The 19,847-nt window shown below is 32.7% G+C and overlaps 2 protein-coding genes across 2 annotated transcripts; both read left to right on the forward strand.

Annotated features, from left to right (window-relative positions):
- The first annotated feature begins 4,804 nt into the window (after positions 1-4,804).
- On the forward strand, positions 4,805-8,320 carry LOC108343758 (calcium-dependent mitochondrial ATP-magnesium/phosphate carrier protein 2). Its single transcript, XM_017582125.2, has 4 exons — positions 4,805-5,524; positions 6,629-7,417; positions 7,497-7,587; positions 7,686-8,320. Exons 1-4 carry the CDS (start codon positions 5,143-5,145, stop codon positions 7,861-7,863), a joined length of 1,440 nt encoding a protein of 479 aa, XP_017437614.1. The 5' UTR covers positions 4,805-5,142; the 3' UTR covers positions 7,864-8,320.
- A 7,698-nt stretch (positions 8,321-16,018) lies between these two features.
- Positions 16,019-17,209, forward strand: LOC108344943 (40S ribosomal protein S27-2). Its single transcript, XM_017583480.2, has 4 exons — positions 16,019-16,166; positions 16,486-16,587; positions 16,721-16,749; positions 16,833-17,209. The coding sequence occupies exons 1-4, from the start codon at positions 16,164-16,166 to the stop codon at positions 16,957-16,959; spliced, it is 261 nt and encodes an 86-aa protein (XP_017438969.1). The 5' UTR covers positions 16,019-16,163; the 3' UTR covers positions 16,960-17,209.
- Positions 17,210-19,847: the final 2,638 nt, after the last annotated feature.

Genomic DNA, 19,847 nt, shown 5'->3' on the forward strand with positions numbered 1-19,847 from the left:
TAAAAAAATTTAAATTCGACTCAATCCACCATGGATTAGTGGGTTAAACAAGTTTACTCACTTAATTATAAGTTTTTTTTAAATAAAAAAATTATAATTTTTTATTTTAAATTTAAATAAATTTCACTCTAAAATGATGTTAAACTCCAAAACAATTTAAAAAAAAAACAAATATCATACAATCCAAGTGTAATCCAAAAACAAGCACAAAAGGCGAACAAATAAGATTTTAATATTGATAATATTTTTATTACTTGTCTATCTATAATATTAGAGTCTTGAATGGATAAATCTATAATATTTTTCTCTCTTGAAACATTTTTTTTATCTCGTCTACAATATAATAAAAAAATACTAATTAATAATATTGAAACACAATAATAAATGATTAAATTAAATTAGGTGGGTTGATGAGCCAATCTAGCTCACAACAAGTTCAATCCGCGTGAACCAGGTTAAAAATTAACCTGCATAAAAAAATTATACTTTTTTCAAACCCAACCCAGCTCAAATCCGTGGTGGGTCGGGTTGGCTCCTGGACTACAACTCATTTTGACCACACTAACCCAGGTAAGTCAGGTTCTAAGTGAGTCGGGCTGAAAATTGACCTATACAAAAAAAAAATCATTTTTTTCAAACCTAACCTGGCTTGAACCCATGGTGGATCGGGTTGGTCCGTGGGTTCTAGTCCATTTTGACAAAACTAATGGGAACCACATCACATAAGACCTTATCATGATATTTCACAATGGAGAGAGAACTTCCACATGTGTGTTTCACTCAGACTTCTTCTCCTTCACTAAGCCATTGAAGTTTGTATAGCCTGGGATGTGGTTTAGTGTCTATGTTCATCTTTGACACTAATCTTGAATTGACCACATTAGTACAACTACCTCCATCAATGATTACCAATGATACATTACCATTAATTGAACATCTTATATGAAAAATGTTCTCCCTTTGAGAGGCATCCATGACCTTAACTTGACTTCCCAACATTCTCCCAATCATCCCTCGTTAGCTTTCAATTCTCCATCACTTTCCTTTTCCTCTCCACCACTATCATTAAATTGACTTACCTACTCCCCATTATCCTTAAGAAGAACGATATCTTCTTTGTAGGACACTCATAAGCATAATGTCTCATGCCCAAACATTTAAAACATTTCACTTCTCTAGTCCGCTTTGGTGTATGTTCAAGTTTCTTTTGAGGTGTTTTTCCTTGGTTGGGTAGCGTTACATTGCTAGAAGAGGCAACGCCATCTTTTTTTTTTCTCTATCTCTCTAGTTTGAAGAATTAAAATTGGTAGAACTCTTTCTTTTAATTTGTTGTTCTACATGTATAGTCTTACGCAAAAGATCCTTCATCTCCACAAACTCCTACAACTCAACAACGTCTCTAATATTATGATTTAATCCATTAAGGAAATGAGTCATAGTTACCTTAGAATCTTCTTCAATTTTGGCTTGGATGATAAGTCCATCTCCTTATAATACTCTTCCATTCCTTTGCTTCCTTAAGATAATCTCTCAAAGTTTCAATTTTAAGTCCCTATGGAAGTTAGAAGGTACATACCGCTTCCTCATGACCTTTTCGTTTCAGCCCAAGTGTCCACCATAGGCTCCTCATCTATAATCTTCTCTCTCTAACTTGTTCCAGCAAATTAAAGCATATTCAGAAAATTCACCTGCTACAAGCCTTACCTTTTTCTCCTCACTATAATTATTTCAAGAAAATACATGCTCAATTTTGACCTCCCACTCCAAGTAAGCTTCAGGATCATTCCTACCCTTGAAAGGTGGCACATTCAATTTTACTCCTTCTATTCTTCCTTCATTCATATTTGGCCTTCCTTTTCTTGGTGGGGTTCTATTCTCTAGTTGATCAAACCTATCATGGAACTCATCTTGTTATTGCTTCATCAACCTCTCAAAATGTTGAGATAATGTAACAATTTGCATCCAAATATCATTCCATTCTATCATGATTAACAAATAGATCAAGGTAATAAGAACAAAATATATATATCTGGTGTTTGAAAATTTTCTCACACTCTTAAGTGTTTGCACTTAATAGATTGACTTATACTATAGTGAAACTCTCTTGCCTTTTACCATTCAAATTCTCCTTGGGTTCTTAGGAAATTCAAGAGATTATGGCCACACAAAAAAAAACAATCCCTTAATATATGCATAATAAGGCTAGGTAGACAAAGAAGGCTAGAAAAAGACTAAGCTAACAAATCACAATAGCAAAGGAGTAAAATAAAATTGGTAAACCAAAGAATTAACAACAATCCTTCAATACCACCAATATATTACAAATTACTCAAAAGCATGAATCATTCAACCTATTTTTGTTTATATAATACTGCTAAATTTTTTTAAAATTTTCACAAGGACCTAACTTTTGCAGTGATTCAGTATAAACACAAACAATATGAAAAAAAAGGTAAAAATAGAAGGGTGTTACCAATTTGACGTTCAAACCCTTAAACCAAAGCTTTGAATACCAAATGATGTAAACCCCATTTGCATAAAGATCGATTTACGATTTTTAGGGCTTAAAGAAAATTTGGGAAAGCTAGAGAAAAGATTGACAAAATTTTAGAAATATTGATATCTTGAGTTATAGAACTCTAATTGAGGTGTTTCCAAAACAAGATGAAAACTCATATTCTGAAGTTCAATTTTGGCTTAAGAAACACTTATTTGGACACAGAAAACAAAAGTTATGACTACGAGATAAACTAGATAGAATCGAGTTCTATAATTTGGGAGAAGAAAGAAAAACGAAGTGACAATGAAAATGGAAGGAAAGAGTCTCTCTTTCTAAAGGAGGCAATACACAAAGGATGGAAAGTCTTTTAACATAACCAAGGGTTCTTGAATCACTCAAGAACTTAGGAGAATCACTCTTACTAAGATAAAAGAGTAAAAAACTTTAATACTCTCTTTTGTCCCTATAGTTTTTTACTCAATTGAGTACCTATAGTTTTTAAATAGAGTTAATGTGGTCTTTTTCGTTAAATCAATGTTAATAGCTTCAGAAGGTGACCATGTGTTAGTTTAAACCCTCTTCTCCCTCTCTAACTCCTACTTCTTTGGCGAAAAACCCCATCATACATCCTAATGACACCTACTTGTTGGAGTTTTTAGGTAACATGTATATTATTTAAATGTGTTAGGGCCATAATCTGATTAGTTAAAATTATAAAGTGGTATGCTAATATTATGTTATAAAGTGGTATGCTAATATTATGTTTATAACTAAGGGCATAATTATCATAAAAATATTGTTGTATACATATCATAAAGTAATATTCAGATTTGATGATAGGTTAAATTGGAATTATTAAAATCTGGAATATGATTTACATAAGTTACAAAATCACTTATTGTCCCCTCGAGAGAAGGTAACATTACATAATGTATTAGGGTTTTATTATCTCTTTATTCTCATCAAGAGAGAAAACAAAAGTTGTATTAAGACCATCTACTTTTGGAATATCACATACCCATTGTCGTTGATATCATCATCCACATCCCTCTTAATGGCAAATTCAAGTACTATTACACATTCTATTTTCATCATGAATCAACGTGTGGGTCCATTATGGATTAATATATGATTATGCTATGCATTTTGGATCTATATTACCACCACCACCACTATGACACTCATCATCACCTACTCCCATCTTCCTCTTCAATTGTCGACATTGTTCTCAAAGCTCCTCTTCTTCCTGAGTTCCCCCAAACCTCCTCTCCTTCCCTTAACCTACCATCCCTTTTATTCTTGCCACCCAATTTGACTTTAAAACCTTAACCATTAGCACATTAAAGTTTATTGTCCTAATTGACTTTAAAACCTTAACCATTAGCACATTAAAGTTTATTGTCCTAATGGTTTAAATTGACATATAATTACCTTCTAATATTGCTAATATCAATTTAATGGAAGGATTACATAAATTATTTAGAAACTATATTTCACTTGAATAAATAAAAATATAAGTACAAAAATAATAATAAACCTAAATATCGATTAAATTAATAATTAAGCATATATTTTATATAAAGATTATTTTATATTTTCAATTATATTATTTGATATTTGGTTATAGAAGATATTTGAAGTAATTAAAATTTTATACTTGTTTTACTTAATTCAATTATGAGCTACATATAAAATAAATAAATAAATGTCAGTCCTCAATTTTTTATTTAAATAATAATTTCCATAAATTAGGAAGGTAACGTAGAACAATATTATACATAAGATCACTCTTTAGTTTTGTGCCCTTCTCTTTTAATCCCAAATCCACGGTATATTTATTATAACATGCACCAAGTTCCTCTATAGGAATCTATTTCTTTTTCCCAAATATTAATTGAAAATTTTTTAAGCATTTAATTTTCTCCTATTATCACAAGCTTTAGCGTCGCCCACTATAAAACATTAAAAACATAAAAGAATGAAATCCGTTTATTAAAACCGACTCTTTTTCTCCAAATAATAGAACTAATAGTAATAAAATTGACAAGAGAAAAGTTACAAACTTTCTTGCATTTTCTATTCAACAAATTGCTTATTTGGATTTTTCCACAGGATTTTACGTGAAAAAGAATAGAATGCGTTGAACAAAGGAATAAAGGTGGAATAAATTAAATTAAAATAAAATAAAATAAAAAGGAAAAAATTTTAAAATCATTAAAAATGGAGAACTTTCTCATAAAAGTTTGACTTAAATGGTAAGTAAGAAATAGTGCAGACAGTTAAAACTCTAACTGCACACTACGCTGTCAGAAACACTCCTGCCACCAGTTCATCACGTTCTTCATTTCTTCTGTCTTTTTATTATTCTTTTTTCGTCTCAACCAATAACCTCTCGCCCACAACCAAAAAAGCTGCTTCGCGTTCTCCCAGCCTCCGCCGGCGACCCCTCTCCGCCGCCGCGGCCACCGTCGCGTCTTTGCCCCCACTCGCACAACTCCGAATATTCCTCTTCCTAAAAAATAACCACCACTTTCATCTTCTTTCCCTAATTGATGCCCGCACTTATTCCTTTTCCACCACATTCCTCCTTCGCTTTCATCGGACCTTGAATCCGATCCACCCTCCGAACCTAGCGGAACCGTATGGGTGCGAACCGAAGAAAGAGCGAGGAACCGGAGGTGACGATGGATCACGTCTTGTTAGCGTCAGGTGAAAGCGCGCCTCAGAGAGAGGCGCGGATTCGCTCGCTCTTTGGGTTCTTCGACGCGCAGGGACGCGGGTACTTGGACCACGCGCTGATCGAGAGGGGACTTGCCGCGCTGGGAATGCCCTCTGAGAGCGACTACGCGCGGGACTTGCTTAGCGCGTGCGGTGCAGACAAGGATGGGCGAGTGGAGTACGGAGAGTTCAAGAGGTACATGGAGGAGAAAGAGGTGGAACTGTATCGGATATTTCAGGCGATCGATGTGGAGCACAGTGGGTGTATTTCGCCTGAGGAGCTCTGGCGCGCGCTTGTGAGAGCAGGTGAGCAATACACGCTGAATGCTCAGACTTGATTTTGGCTTGTCGTTTTGCGTCAAGGACCTGCGTTTTGGTTTTGGTTGTTCTGGGGAGAATCGCATATTGACTTGGTTTGCTTGTTTATTAAGCAGTTCTGGAGAAAATACTATATGTGAAGGAAAAATAAATGTGAGCTAAGAAATAAATTATATATAAGAAAAAACAATTCAGAGTTTGGAAAAATTAATAAGATTGTTTCCTTCATTTTTTGGCCTGACCATAAGTTATTTTTAGCTGATTTAATTTTTCCTAACATGGCCTAAAGTAACACATTGACTTGGTTTAGTAAACTAAGCTGTTAAGCCAAATTTTATGTGTGCGCTCTTAAATGATGATGACAAGGATTTATTAAATTGGTGTTTGTTTTCAATGCGCTTTTTATCAATGAGAGTTTACAGTCAGTTTATTTTGGTAACTTGGAACTTATTGGAAGATTATGATAGGAGTCACTTATAAGTATTGTTTTCAGTATGCTTTTTTATCAATGATGAGAGCTTATTACAGCAGGATTATGAATCACTTACTCGTTAATTGACAAATACACTGTGTTAACCGTTAATGGTTGTTGTATGATATATTAGATCACCCGCTATCGGAGTATCAACAAATGTTCTGTCAAGAACTTTTCGTTTGACATATATCTAATCCCTGTGTCAGGAGTGTTAAAAGTTCTATAACTAGTAAATGGGATCAATTATTTATTACATATCCATATCCCCAGCAAAGTTTATGTAACACGTAGCCGCCTTAAGATTCCAAAAAACAATGCGTCATGTGGAGATCCCCAACCAACCATGTAATAATCTCTTATATAAGTGGGGGAAGCATTCACATTATGAACTAGGTTAAATTGAGTATAAAATAAAATTCTAAGACGATTTCCTTTATTGTCTGATTTGTCAGATTGTACAGTATAAACAGCTTTATTTCTATTCTGATTGCAAATGTCAGCTAAATAGCAGTCTCTAATTTATTTAGTGTATTGTCTTTGTGGTTAGGTACTTCTTGGTCTTGATGTACTTTAGTGGTTATTTCATTCTATAAGCCACACTAGTCTCTCTTTTATAGGGATTCAGATTGATGATGTGGAACTTGCTCGATTTGTTGAGCGTGTTGACAAGGATCATAATGGGGTTATAACATTTGGAGAATGGAGGGATTTTCTGCTGCTTTACCCTCATGAAGCAACCATTGAGAACATTTATCATTATTTGGAGCGTGTATGCCTAGTTGATATTGGGGAACAAACTGTTATTCCAGCAGGTATTAGCAAACACATCCATGCAAGTAGCTATCTGATTGCAGGAGGTGTAGCAGGTGCTGCATCACGTACAATAACTGCACCCCTTGATCGTTTGAAGGTTGTATTGCAAGTGCAAACAACACGAGCTCATATAATGCCTGCAGTAAAACATATATGGAAAGAAGGTGGTTTCTTAGGATTTTTTCGAGGCAATGGCTTAAATGTTCTTAAGGTGGCCCCTGAGAGTGCTATTAGATTTTACACCTATGAGATGCTAAAGGGCTTCATTGTGAATGCTAAAGGAGAAGGGACAAAGGCTGATGTTGGTACTATGGGACGGCTTCTAGCTGGTGGTACGGCTGGTGCTATAGCTCAAACTGCAATATATCCTTTGGATCTTCTTAAAACACGAATACAAACTCATGCTTGTGAAGGTGGAAAATTTCCCAGTCTTGGAAGCCTGGCAAAAGATATATGGGTTAAGGAAGGACCCCGGGCATTTTATAAGGGTTTGATTCCTTCTATTCTGGGGATTATCCCTTATGCTGGCATAGATCTTGCTGCATATGAATCGTTGAAAGACATGTCCAAGATATATATTCTTCATGATGAAGGTAATGAACATATTTTGTATGTCGTGTTCAATGCCAGATGTGCTATAATTGTGTGTTGAAATTCTGAGGTTTTCTGTAGACCCTGGTCCTCTTGTACAATTAGGATGTGGGACGGTATCAGGTGCCCTTGGAGCAACCTGTGTTTACCCATTGCAAGTTGTTAGAACAAGGTAAGCTTTGGTTGTGTAATGTCTTAGTTGCAGCTTAACATATAACAAGTTAATTTCCTTTTTATAGAAATTAGAACTAACATGGCTGTTTATTTCAGAATGCAGGCTCAACGTGCTTATATGGGGATGGCAGATGTATTCAGGAGAACTTTTAAGCATGAAGGTTTAAGGGGATTCTACAAAGGATTATTTCCTAACCTACTCAAAGTTGTTCCAGCTGCTAGTATTACTTATTTGGTCTATGAGCATATGAAAAAAGGCTTGGATTTGGAGTGAAGAACTTTGTCGCTTCATTTGGTAATTACTCTAATTGACATGGCTGACCATTGGCAACTACTGAAGTGGTTCTGCATTAGACATTAATTACAAGAATAAATTCCCTAATTGATTTTATGTCAATTGTTTAAATCATTGTTAAATAACATCTCTTCAAAATTCTTGAAGGACGAAATTGGTTTGTCCTGGATGCTGCTTCATGAAACTAGTTAGTACGAAGCTGCATATCCTTGAGCAGATTTTGTTGTATGCTAGACTGTACACACAAAAAAAAACAGTTAGGATCCGATTTTGTAACATGTAATGCCTCACATTTGCTAATCATTATCTAACAATTGGTTCTTGTATTTGTTTGACTTCCCATCCCCCTTTAAAATGATAAATTATTTTTTGAACTTCTGAATACTTTTGTATCTTTTGAGTTAGTTTGTCACTCTAATGTATGTCTTTGTCATAATGTCATTTTAAATTTGCTGAAGTCTGCCTGAAGATTATCACATAATTTATTTAGACATTGCTTTGGTGTTTAAATTAAACAGTTTTTCTAAATACGATAGTTTCATCTGCAAAAAGTAATGTTATATCCTGTTTGGAAAAGCTTTCGAAGAATGTAATGTTTAAATATTTTTTTTGCAATAGCTCTAAACAAAATTAATTCCTTCTATACCAGCGATTATAATCTTTGATAAAAGAGTTTGGCAAATGAACTTAATCATAATGTAGCATGACAAAGGACAGCATATTTTACTACACCTATGTCCAAATACATACACACACACATTTTATTGTAGAATGAACTAATGTTTGTAATATGACACTTTTAATCACTTTTTAACGAAGCAAGCTTTAGCAATCGAACTGGTATTTTCATAATTTCAGTAACTAGATTAAGTCTGCAATATTTCATAGTATTTAAAAACTAAATCATATTAATAATTTGTTTCTTCTAAATAATAATAATAATAATTTGGTTATTGGTTTAATTTGCGATGTCAAATAGGATCATTAGGGGATTGCTGATTGCAGGGGTGAGAGTCTATATTGTCTTAGGGCTAAGGGTGAAGAGTGGAACCTGTTTATTTATACCATATTAATTGTTACAGTCACCTTGTGTCTGCAAGCTTTTTGAGTGTGTGTTGCAACCTGATTGCACCTTTACCATATTTCTATTCAAATAGTTTTTAGTAGAACATATAAAATGGGGGTTTCTTCCTACACCCCACGTTTACCCCAATTTTCACTGATGCCGATTTTAATCAAACAAATTATATATATAATATATTAAATTAAATAGGTGAATAATAGTTATTGTTTATCAACCTGTATTTATTGTGTTGCCCGTTATTTACTCTCCCATAGCACTACCAAATCATTTCTTCTTTTTCACTGAATTCATTTCTTCTCTTCACATCTTCGTGTTTGTTGAAGCTTATAATCTCCTGAATACTAGAAGAAGAGAGTAATCGTTTGAAATAGAGATATGCAAAGATTGTTCTTTATCAAGTTTCCTGAGAACAATTTTTCAGATTTTGTATTTTATTTTTATTTTCTTGTAGGTTTAATAGGTTCGGAGGTCCCTATATTTGCGGATTCGTTTCAATTGGGTCCTCCAATTTTGGAAGTGATCAATTGAGTCCCTAATTTAACAAAATTGAGTTAATAATACCCTTTCCGTTAAATTCAATGAACGACGTTAACTTTTTAAACAAGTGGCATGCTGAGGCATCATTTTATTTGCAGCTGGCACAGTTTGAGTTGAATACGTGTATTTTATATCATTTTAAATTGTAAGTAAGAAGCAATCTGGTGGTTTGAATTATTTGAGTGGTGGAATGCATGAAAAGAATGGAAAGAGACGAAGATGTTGACGATTGTGAATGATTCCATTCGATGGTTTGAAATATTGAGACTCACTTTATGTGAGAACTTTGAATGCTGAACAAAAGTCCCGTCCAAGTTTGCTTCGTTTTTAAATGTCTCAACCTTATCTCATACAAATAAAAATAATAAATCAGAACTGCTACATTTTTTTCATTTCAACAAAAAACATCAGAGTGAGTGGAAGCAGACTTTTCAAAATTTGAAGAACAAGAAGAAGACGATGAAGATGGTGAGTGAAGTCTGAATTGAGAATCGAAGGAATTGCGAAGTGGAGAGATCGATCGGTGAATGGAAGCGATGGTGTGGGAGGGAGTCATGGAACTCACCAAGTGAGCGCAGGAGAAGAAGATCGACCCTCTTTTGTGGTCAATTCAGGTCAGCGCCGCCCTCAACTCCGCCGGCGTCTCCCTCTCTTCCGTCAACCTCGCACACCGTCTCGTCTCCTACATCTGCTTCGACAACCACGTCCCCCTCGCCTGGAAGCTTCTCGAGAAAGCCATGGCCGTCAGAATCCTCCCTTCCTTGCTCGCCCTCTCCCTCCTCTCCACTCGTGTCCTCCCCCACCGCCACCTCCACCCCGCCGCCTACGCCCTCTACATCGACCTCCTCAACCGCCATGCCTTCTCCCTCTCGTCCAGGAATGGATCTATGAAGGATGTACTGAAAGAACAAACCTTGTCCCAGGAAGCTTCAGGATCAAACAATTTGGCGAATTTTGAAGGCGAGAGGTGACCGTCCTGGTGCGGCTGTTGATGGTTAACGGATTTACCCTCTTTCATGGTGGAAGAAGAAGCAATGAATAAGAATAAAAAACAAAGAGTAATCGAGAGTGAAAAACTTCACACAGAATTCGGGATTTCGACAACGCTGGAGGGTGAAAAAAGAAAATTAGGGTTTAGGATTAGAAAGGAAAAGGGAATCTGAATGCAAATTAAAAATTGCAGAAATTGGTTGTTAATGTTGGATCTAGCATTTCATCTACATTAACAGTAACAACGCAAAATCTATCTCTTTTTTCCCTAAAATCTCAACAATCAAATAAGAGATTACTTTTCTGCTGTGCCACGTATTAAGTTCAAACTGTGCCACCTGGAAATAAAAAAATGCTCAGCATGTCACCTGTTTAAAAATTTAACGTCGTCCATTGCATTTAACGGAAATGGTATTATTGACTCAATTTTGTTAAATTAGGGACCCAATTGATCACTTCCAAAATTGGAGGACCCAATTGAAACGAACCCGCAAATATAGGGACCTTCGAACCTATTAAACCTTTCTTGTACAACAAATGACATAACAATTGTTTTATACTTATTGTGTTTGTGTTTGAAATGCTTAATGTATCCATTCATTGTTTGTAAATTTAAACATATTGTACATTACATTTATGGTAAAAATAATCAATTAGATATTGTATATAATTGGTTAGATTTTCTCCAAATATTATATGCTTAACAAGGGCAAACAATTGTGTAGTAATCGATTACATTAGTTATATAATCAATTAAAACACGTTGTTATGCCAACATATGTTTGTTTAGTTCATTGATCTGTTTAGAATGGAAATTGATTTGAAAATTTGCTTAAGTGTTGAACTTAACCTATTACATAAGTTTCCTAATCGGTTAAATTGTTTATCTTGTGAAAATCAATTTCATTTTAAGCCTTAATTGTTTAGAATGGTCATATATGTTTTTTATTAGCTTGTATAAATTGCATAATCGATTACATGCGATATATAATATGTTAAATCTTAAATAGATGTAAAATTGTTAAAGTAGAAGGAAAAACTTAATAGATTACATTAATTGCTGAATCGATTAAAGTGCGTCAGGATTCAAAAATCCTATAAATAACCGTCTTGCACGCTATTTCAAAACAATCTTTGAACTATCAATTTCATAACTAACTTTTCGATTGAATATTGATTGTAAGAGCGTCTAAGAATAAGTCTTGGAGAATCAAAGATCACATTTGAGTTAATCATCAAGATTCTTGCAAGAAAACTAAGCTGAAAGAGTTCTGATCAATTATGCACTACTAGTGTACTACTGTGAAGATCAAGTTCATCATTTACAATCAAATGGATGTGTTCCTGTTCAGGTTAGGCAGGAGGAGAGATTCGTGGTGTTCTTCATTGAGAGTTGGGATTTCTCTCAAGGTGTTTAGAGAGTTGGGATTGCTCTCTAGTTTGGTAAGATTGTGAGGTGTTCACATCTTGAACTATAATGCACTACTGTGAAGATCAAATTCATCATTTGCAATCAAATGGATTGTGTTCCTGTTTAGGTTAGGCAGGAGGAGAGATTCGTGGTGTTCTTCATTGAGAGTTGGGATTGCTTTCAAGGTGTTTAGAGAGTTGGGATTGCTCTCTAGTTTGGTAAGATTGTGAGGTGTTCACATCTTGAACTGTAATGCTTTGTTCTTTTGGAGTGATTTGGGGGAGATGATTTGAATGGATTTGAAGGTAATTTTTTTGTTGTTTTTTTTTAGTGGATTTGTGGGTAATTGAGAGTGGATTTGGAAGTAAAGTTTATGAGAATTAGTGTAGGATTTGATTGATGTGACCGATTTAAAAAATTTGTTTAATTGGTAGAAATTAAAGATTACCAAAATGTCCCTAGTAATATAAAATGTTATTTGTTAATGTTATATTTAATTGTAAAAATATTTATAAAGAGTAAAAAGTTAAAAATAATAATTAAAATTAATTTTTTAAAAGTAAAAAAATTATAATTTAGTAAAATGAATTTATTAAAAAAATTATAATTTTTAGAAGTAAAATGAATTTAGTAAAAACATTATAATGCTTAGAAGTAATTTGCAAATAACATCTATTAGAACATCAATTTTCAATTTTTGGAACTGCTTATCAATTATAATAATTAGTTTTAATTATATAAAAAAGTATTTGAATGAATTGATTTCATCATTTGATTATTGTGGTATAAATTACAAAATTGATAACCTAATTGGAAAGAGTAAAGGGGACAAACTCTACCAATTTAGCTCTAACAATTAACCTAAATAAAGGAAAAAATAGATATACAACAATTTGCTAATAAAGACTAATTATTATAATTTAAAACTAATTATTATAATTGATACTACTAAATCTATAATTGGATTTATTCCTACCACACTACCACACCCACAGTGTTGTTTATTTATGCCTACAACAGTATACAAAATTGTTAACAGGCAAAAAACCACTATGAAACTGGGTTAGCTAAACACAATCACCCTTTCACAACGTTGGCTACCTTCACAAGTGCAACACAGAGGTCCAGTAAGACCAACACATTCCTACAACAGCTTCACCTATCTCCACGCGACTTCACCAAACTCCACCACCTTCACGTACGTCCACAACCTTGACAACTCCTTCACCTGCAAGAAAAACACAACAAAAGGTTACGATGTTGTTCCATACTCGTGTTGCTTCAATGACTGCTGCATTGTCCCCTTCCTCACGCACTGCTTCTACACAGTCTACATCCTCCGGTCCTTGGTGCACCTCCTCATCTTACCCTCATGCATCCACTGCTCCATAATCCTCTTCAACTCGTCCTCCTTAGTCACGCCCACAACTTCGACCGCCAACCATTAATATTCAATCACACCACCGACGATGGCAAGCAGGGAACAACGATGAAGGCTGCTGGAACCGCGACTTCAACGCTTCAAACAAAACGCAAAAACCAACCTTGTAACCGAATAAATTTCTGCGTAGCCGAATACCCAAATACAACTTTTCTCTGTGTTCTGCGTAACCCAATACGCCAAACCAGTAACCGGATACACCTTTGCCATTCCAACTTCTGCACCAACCCTTCACGCCGAACTTCTCCATCTTCAGCTCCTTTTCCTCATTCAACCTCTCCTTCCCCATCTTCAACGCATCTTCATTATCAACAATGGCAGCCAATCTCTGCATTGCTAGGCTGCCACACTTACATACTTGGGCTGCCAAAGTGAAGGCTGTCAAAGTGAAGGATGCCAAACTTGGGCTGTCAAAGTGAAACCTATGTGAATTAGTGAATGCAAAACCCAGCAAACCCGGTCAGCCATGCTCACACTATTTATGCATTATTATTTATTATCCATTGGAATTGAATATGCACTTCATAAATCCAATATATTTGTTTTTAGTATCTGGTATAATGAAATGTTTTAAGGGCATAAAAGCCATTTCCCATTAATTCATCGCAAATCTTCTCAGTTATGCGAGTGATTCAAAAACCCCCTACCTCGCAAATCGCCTCATTTCGCTCCTCACAAATCGGCTGAAGCAAACATGGCTGGAATGTGCTTTCGTCGCTCGCAAATCCGCATGAACAGTAAAATCTGTTCATGTGAACACAACGTAAGTGATTTTGTGTGGGGTAAGAAGTACATTGAGAGGGTACATCTTTGTATTCTTGTAACTCAATCATTATAGTGAAATCTCTTCAACTAAGGTTGTTGAAAGAAGATTGAATGTATGCTTAACCGAACCAGTATATATCATTGTGTTGATATTTCTCTCCTTTCTCTTTTATTGTTGATTCATATACTTGTTTTATTGATTTCAAGAAAACTCAAAGATTTTGAGAAGCTTTTGAAAAGAACAAATTTTTAAAGGCCTAACCAATTTGCCCTCCTTCTTGGTTGAGATATAAGACATCACTTTTCTAATAGTTTTGTATATAGTTTTTCCTTTGTATTATCAATGCAAAATGTATTTTTGACATCCATTGATATAACTTTGTATTATTAAGAATAACTAATGGAAGCAAGGTATATATTGTCTCCAATCGTACAACTTTGTTGCATAAGTTTTTATGTAGTTTGTCCTTTTATACTGTGAATAACTTTTGACCACTGATATAGTCTTATTTCTCAATATCTTACTTTATTAAACTTTTTTTCTTGAATATCCACTTTACTTTAACAATGATCTTGTCTTTTAGTTCAACTAGTTTTTAAATGTTATTTTTTTTAACTGTTCATGGTCATATTGCATAACTTGTAATGAGTTTATGTTGTTTTAACTTTATAAATGGTCTTATAAAGTATTTTAAAGAATTTTTGTGGGACAAATATGTTTTTAGTTCTTTGAATTTGACATGAAATTGGAACTCGTCCCTATTAGAAAGTTTGATATTTCTTAGTCTTTAAACTTTAAAAGTAAGTGGATATGGTTCTTTTAATTTCATTACTTGATTTTTTTTTTGACTTGTCAAACACGTTTCATGCTAGTATTTAAGTTGTTTATACTGTTTAACACATTTTCATTTTAATATTCATTAAAAAAATGTATTTAACACGTCAGTTGAGTTAAAAAAAATTATATCCATTCATTTGAGAAGCAAAATATATTAAAATTAAAAAAATTTAATTTTATGTCAAAATTCAAATACTAAAAATATACTTAACCCAATTTTAATGATATGACAATATTTTATGGAAAGTATATATATATATATATATATATATATATATATATATATATATATATATATATATATATATATATATATATTAAAAAATAATAAGTTAAAAATTTATTCATTAAAAAGTTTCAACTATTCATATATTTATATAAATATATTTTGTTAAACATTGTTACGAAAAGTACAACTAACCATATTTTTATTTATTCTTTTACAATTGAGAAAATGCTTTATAAAACATGAAAATGAAAAAAAATTATTTTTGAGAGTACTTTCCAAAATCTTAAAAATTAAAGTATGTAACAAGGACATTTGAAATGATAAAAAGAAAATTCTAAAAATATTTTTTAAATAATCTTTTCATTTTTACATTTCAAAATGTATCTTTGGTTACATATTCTTGTTTTTCATATTTGGAGAGTATTTTTTGCACCATGAAATTCAATGGTGTTTTGCAAAAATATTTTCTTAAAATTATAAAAACCACAACAAAATTGTTTCTAAAAGAACTAATGAGGAGACATTTTCAACCAAAATTTCGTGAGAAAGAAAATTTATTTTAATTAATATTTACAATTCTAGAAGCATTGTTGTAAGAAAGGGAGAAGCAAACGTAATTTTAACTAGTCCTTCTTATACTAGAAGCATTATGACAATATTAGAGAGAGAAAAACATGAAAGGACATTTGTAGTACATGGGGAAGTGCATGGCGCAAAAGAAATAAGAGTGTTTTGAAACGTTGGAGTTAAATAAGGGTTTATTTTACATAAAAAATTGAGTGAAGATAATAAAACGAGGTGTGCAGGAAGTAAACGAGGGAGTATAGATAGCAACAGAAGCGTCAATGTGTCAATCTGGGCCGACCCAAATATCAACACAACAGCTTTATAATTCGATTTCCCACTTTTTCTTCTCCCTTCTTTGCTGCTGCAAAACCTAGGGTTAAGAGTTTTTCTTAGGTTTTCAGCCGCTTTCTGCACACAATGGTGAGTCTTATTTTTCGCATTAGATCTGAGATTGTTTCTTCAATATTTGCTTTGTATTTTCATTTATCTAATCGTATGCATTTTTACCTCTAAATGATGTCTTATGAAACAAAGAAGAGAATGACAAATTTTTCTTTCTTTTGATAAATGTGGTTCCTGAATTGTTTTGGTTTTAAACAAAGTTCAGACAAGTTTTTTTATAATTTTATTGTTTGATAGAACCTTTCCGTGTTATTTTTGTGTAGAAGAAGTAAGATATAATTTATATTCATATTGTATTCTGCCTGAAATTTGCTTCTCTGTTTTTATAATTGAATAGGTTCTTCAAAACGATATTGATTTGCTGAATCCTCCGGCTGAGTTGGAGAAGAGAAAGCACAAGCTCAAGCGTCTTGTTCAGTCACCAAATTCTTTTTTCATGGTACAGAATCTCTTATTATTATTATTATTATCATTATTATTATCATTATTATTAATATTTGGAATGGAAAATGTTATTAATTTTTCTATTTATGAAAAAGCTCTATTAGTAAACTTTAGATTATTTGTTGCAGGATGTCAAGTGCCAAGGCTGCTTCAATATGTAAGTAGGATCTATTTCTTTTTATTTTAAATTTTTTTGATTATAATGATATATGAATTAATGATGGGAATTTGACTATGCAGAACAACTGTGTTTAGCCACTCTCAGACAGTTGTGGTATGTGGTAACTGCCAGACAGTGTTGTGCCAACCAACAGGTGGAAGAGCCAGGTTAACGGAAGGGTGCTCATTTAGGAAGAAGGGAGATTGAATAGTGCAGTAATCAAGGTTTTCTCTAGTGCTCATTTAGGAAGAAGGAAGATTGAATGGTGCACTTAGATTGAATGGTGCAGTAAAAGGTTTTCTTTATCAATGGTGTTGAAAAGTGTTTTTATATGAAATCAATTTTAACTATGTATTAATTTTTGTTAAATTGTACTACCTAATCCTCTTTTTAGTACTTTCTGGATATTTATTTAACAGATTTGCTTACTCAATGAATATATAGTGCAGTTTGGATATTTATTTTTGCAATGAATGTAATGAACATGCATTGTATATATTTGTGAAGTGCATTTGAATTATAATACATCTTCTTGGGTTCCTTCCATGTCGACTTTGATTTTCCATGTGTAAGTTACCATGGTTTACTTTCTTGTGTGCCTAAGGCCGAGCGCTTCCTTCTTTAGTGAGGGGTGGCGTGGTATTCCACGAGAGAGGGTATTCTATGTGGCGCACTCCTTTTAAGGTGCGTAGGCACAAATAAATTCAACAATGAAAGGGTTCCTTGGCTGCTTTCCTGCTCTAGTTTTAGCAGTTGAAGCGACAAGATTTACCCTACATCATAACAAAGTTGCTGCATATATATGCTCAAAAGGCTTCTATTGTCTATAGCTTAGATGTTGAGTCGTAGTGGAGCTTCCTAATGGGTTTAGGATGACTGTTTTTTGTTTGGACCTGTAGTATAATCAGTTTCTGTTCATGTCGTTTAATCAGTTTTTTCTCTTTAGCAGATGTTTGTCTTTCACTACTCAACTGTAAAACTAATGGGAATTGGAACCATGGTATCATACATTAATTGGCCATTTGGTGCATTTTTTATTTGAATTTGCAAGCGTTACTTTAGACCAACTCGAACAGATTTTACCTATCAAACCCATGTTATGTTAGTGATAGAGGATTGCTGGATATAGGCTATGTTAACATCAACCCCATGACTCTAGTCTTATCCTTCTTTGTCATTGATTTTGTTGCTGACTGTTCCTCATTATCGAACTCATTCTTCCTCATGTTTCAATATGGTGTCGTCATAGAAGTATGTCTCTAAAATTTGATTCTTAGTTAAAGTCAAAATACTAGACTATTAGTGTGTTTTTATGAGCATAACAAGGTCAAGAGTGGGTATTAAAAGTGATTAGTGGGAGTAAAACAATAAAATTGAATCAAATAAAGGAAATAGGGAAAATTTTGTATTAAAGAATCATAAGAACACCATGTGATAGTGAAATGTAGAGTTGTTATTTGAGTTCGTTGTTTATGATCCTGACTTTCTAAAACCAAATTTTATTTTTCTGGTCCATAGGGGGTTTGTTTAAAAGTCCTAGTCACCAAAAGTTTCATGTAAAGTGTGGGACTGACTTTTCAGAATTAAATTAGTTATTTTTAATTCATTTTCAGTTATTATTTTATTTTGTTCAATAATTTTCAAGTTTATATGATATTTTATTAATATTTTTTGTATTTTTACTCTAAACATCTTTATGTAATCTTGAATGCCTAAGAATAATTATAGGTTAATAATTTTATTTCACAAAGATAGGTTTTTATTAATTAATAAAAAATAGATAGTTTTGATATAACTTAGGATAATGAATTAGTGGAATGATTATTTTGTATATATTTTAAAAAATGGAAGTTAATTATATTTGTTCCTATTAATGAAAACTTATTATTTCTAAAATAAAATATGAATATTGATTTTATAAAAAAATTATTTAATTTTTTTTAATTGTAATTATATTTAAGATATATAATATATAATTTCATTATTTTGAAAATTGACTTTGTTAAAACATAAAAATAAAGCATTTTTTAAAGAAAAAAGTATTAAAAATAAGTAAACTTTTATAAATATAGATATTGTTTATATTTGAATATAGTCGTAGAAGCACATTTTTTTTAATCTTTATGTGTTTTGAAAATTTATATAAATTTATTTCGTTAAATTATTTAAAATAAATTATAGACAAATAAATGTTTAATTTACTTTTAGTTTTGACATTTAAAATATAATAAACATATTTTATTTTAAAAATAAATAATTCTATAAAAAAGAAAATAAGTTATAGTTTTTATCTAGGTTTTATACTGCTACTTAGTTTTGAGTTTTTTTTTTCAAAGTCATCCTAACTTTTAAAATTTCAGCCTTATATTTCGTTAAAAATAGTTTTTGCAATTGACGTGTGTGATACGCTGTCTTTGAAACTATTAAATTAATATTACTTTTTAAGACAATTTCAGTATTGCCAAGTCAAAGTAATCCTAAGTCGTCTTTCAAGGTAGATTCATCATTGATTATCTACATATAATTGTTATTATTGTTCAAATTTTAAATTAATTAAAGTACATTCTTAATTAATTTGAGTGTGATCATGCATTTATCTCCTAACCAAATAAAAGGCTAATTAATCAAAGTAAATTCTCAATTAATTATAGTTGAAATTATTACCACCAACCAAAGTACATTCTCAATTGATAGTAAAAACTCGTTTAATTATATGAAAGTTCCTAAATTTCATCAAAGTAGATTCTCAACCAAACTTAGAAACCTTTGAACTCATATGATTAATATGCATGTAGATTTAAACATGTGATGATGCAAAAATCATTACTTTTAATATGATTGAGAAATGAAAGACACATAAAGAGAGCAACTCAAATAAATAATCAAAAGAAACAATTGCATTAATTCAACTTAACCTCATAGTTCATAATGAAATTACAGTGGAATAGCCCTAAAAGCTTACCCCTCCATGAATGAAGTGAAACACATGAAATAAAAGTGAGAGGAGGGGTTGATGATTGCTTCCAGTGGAGGAGTCTGAGAATGGTGGTTGTGGAGGCGGTTGGCGACGCGACAGTGGCAAGGTAAGGGAATTA

Source organism: Vigna angularis, chromosome 8 (genome assembly GCF_016808095.1).
Source record: "Vigna angularis cultivar LongXiaoDou No.4 chromosome 8, ASM1680809v1, whole genome shotgun sequence".
Lineage (NCBI taxonomy): Eukaryota > Viridiplantae > Streptophyta > Magnoliopsida > Fabales > Fabaceae > Vigna > Vigna angularis.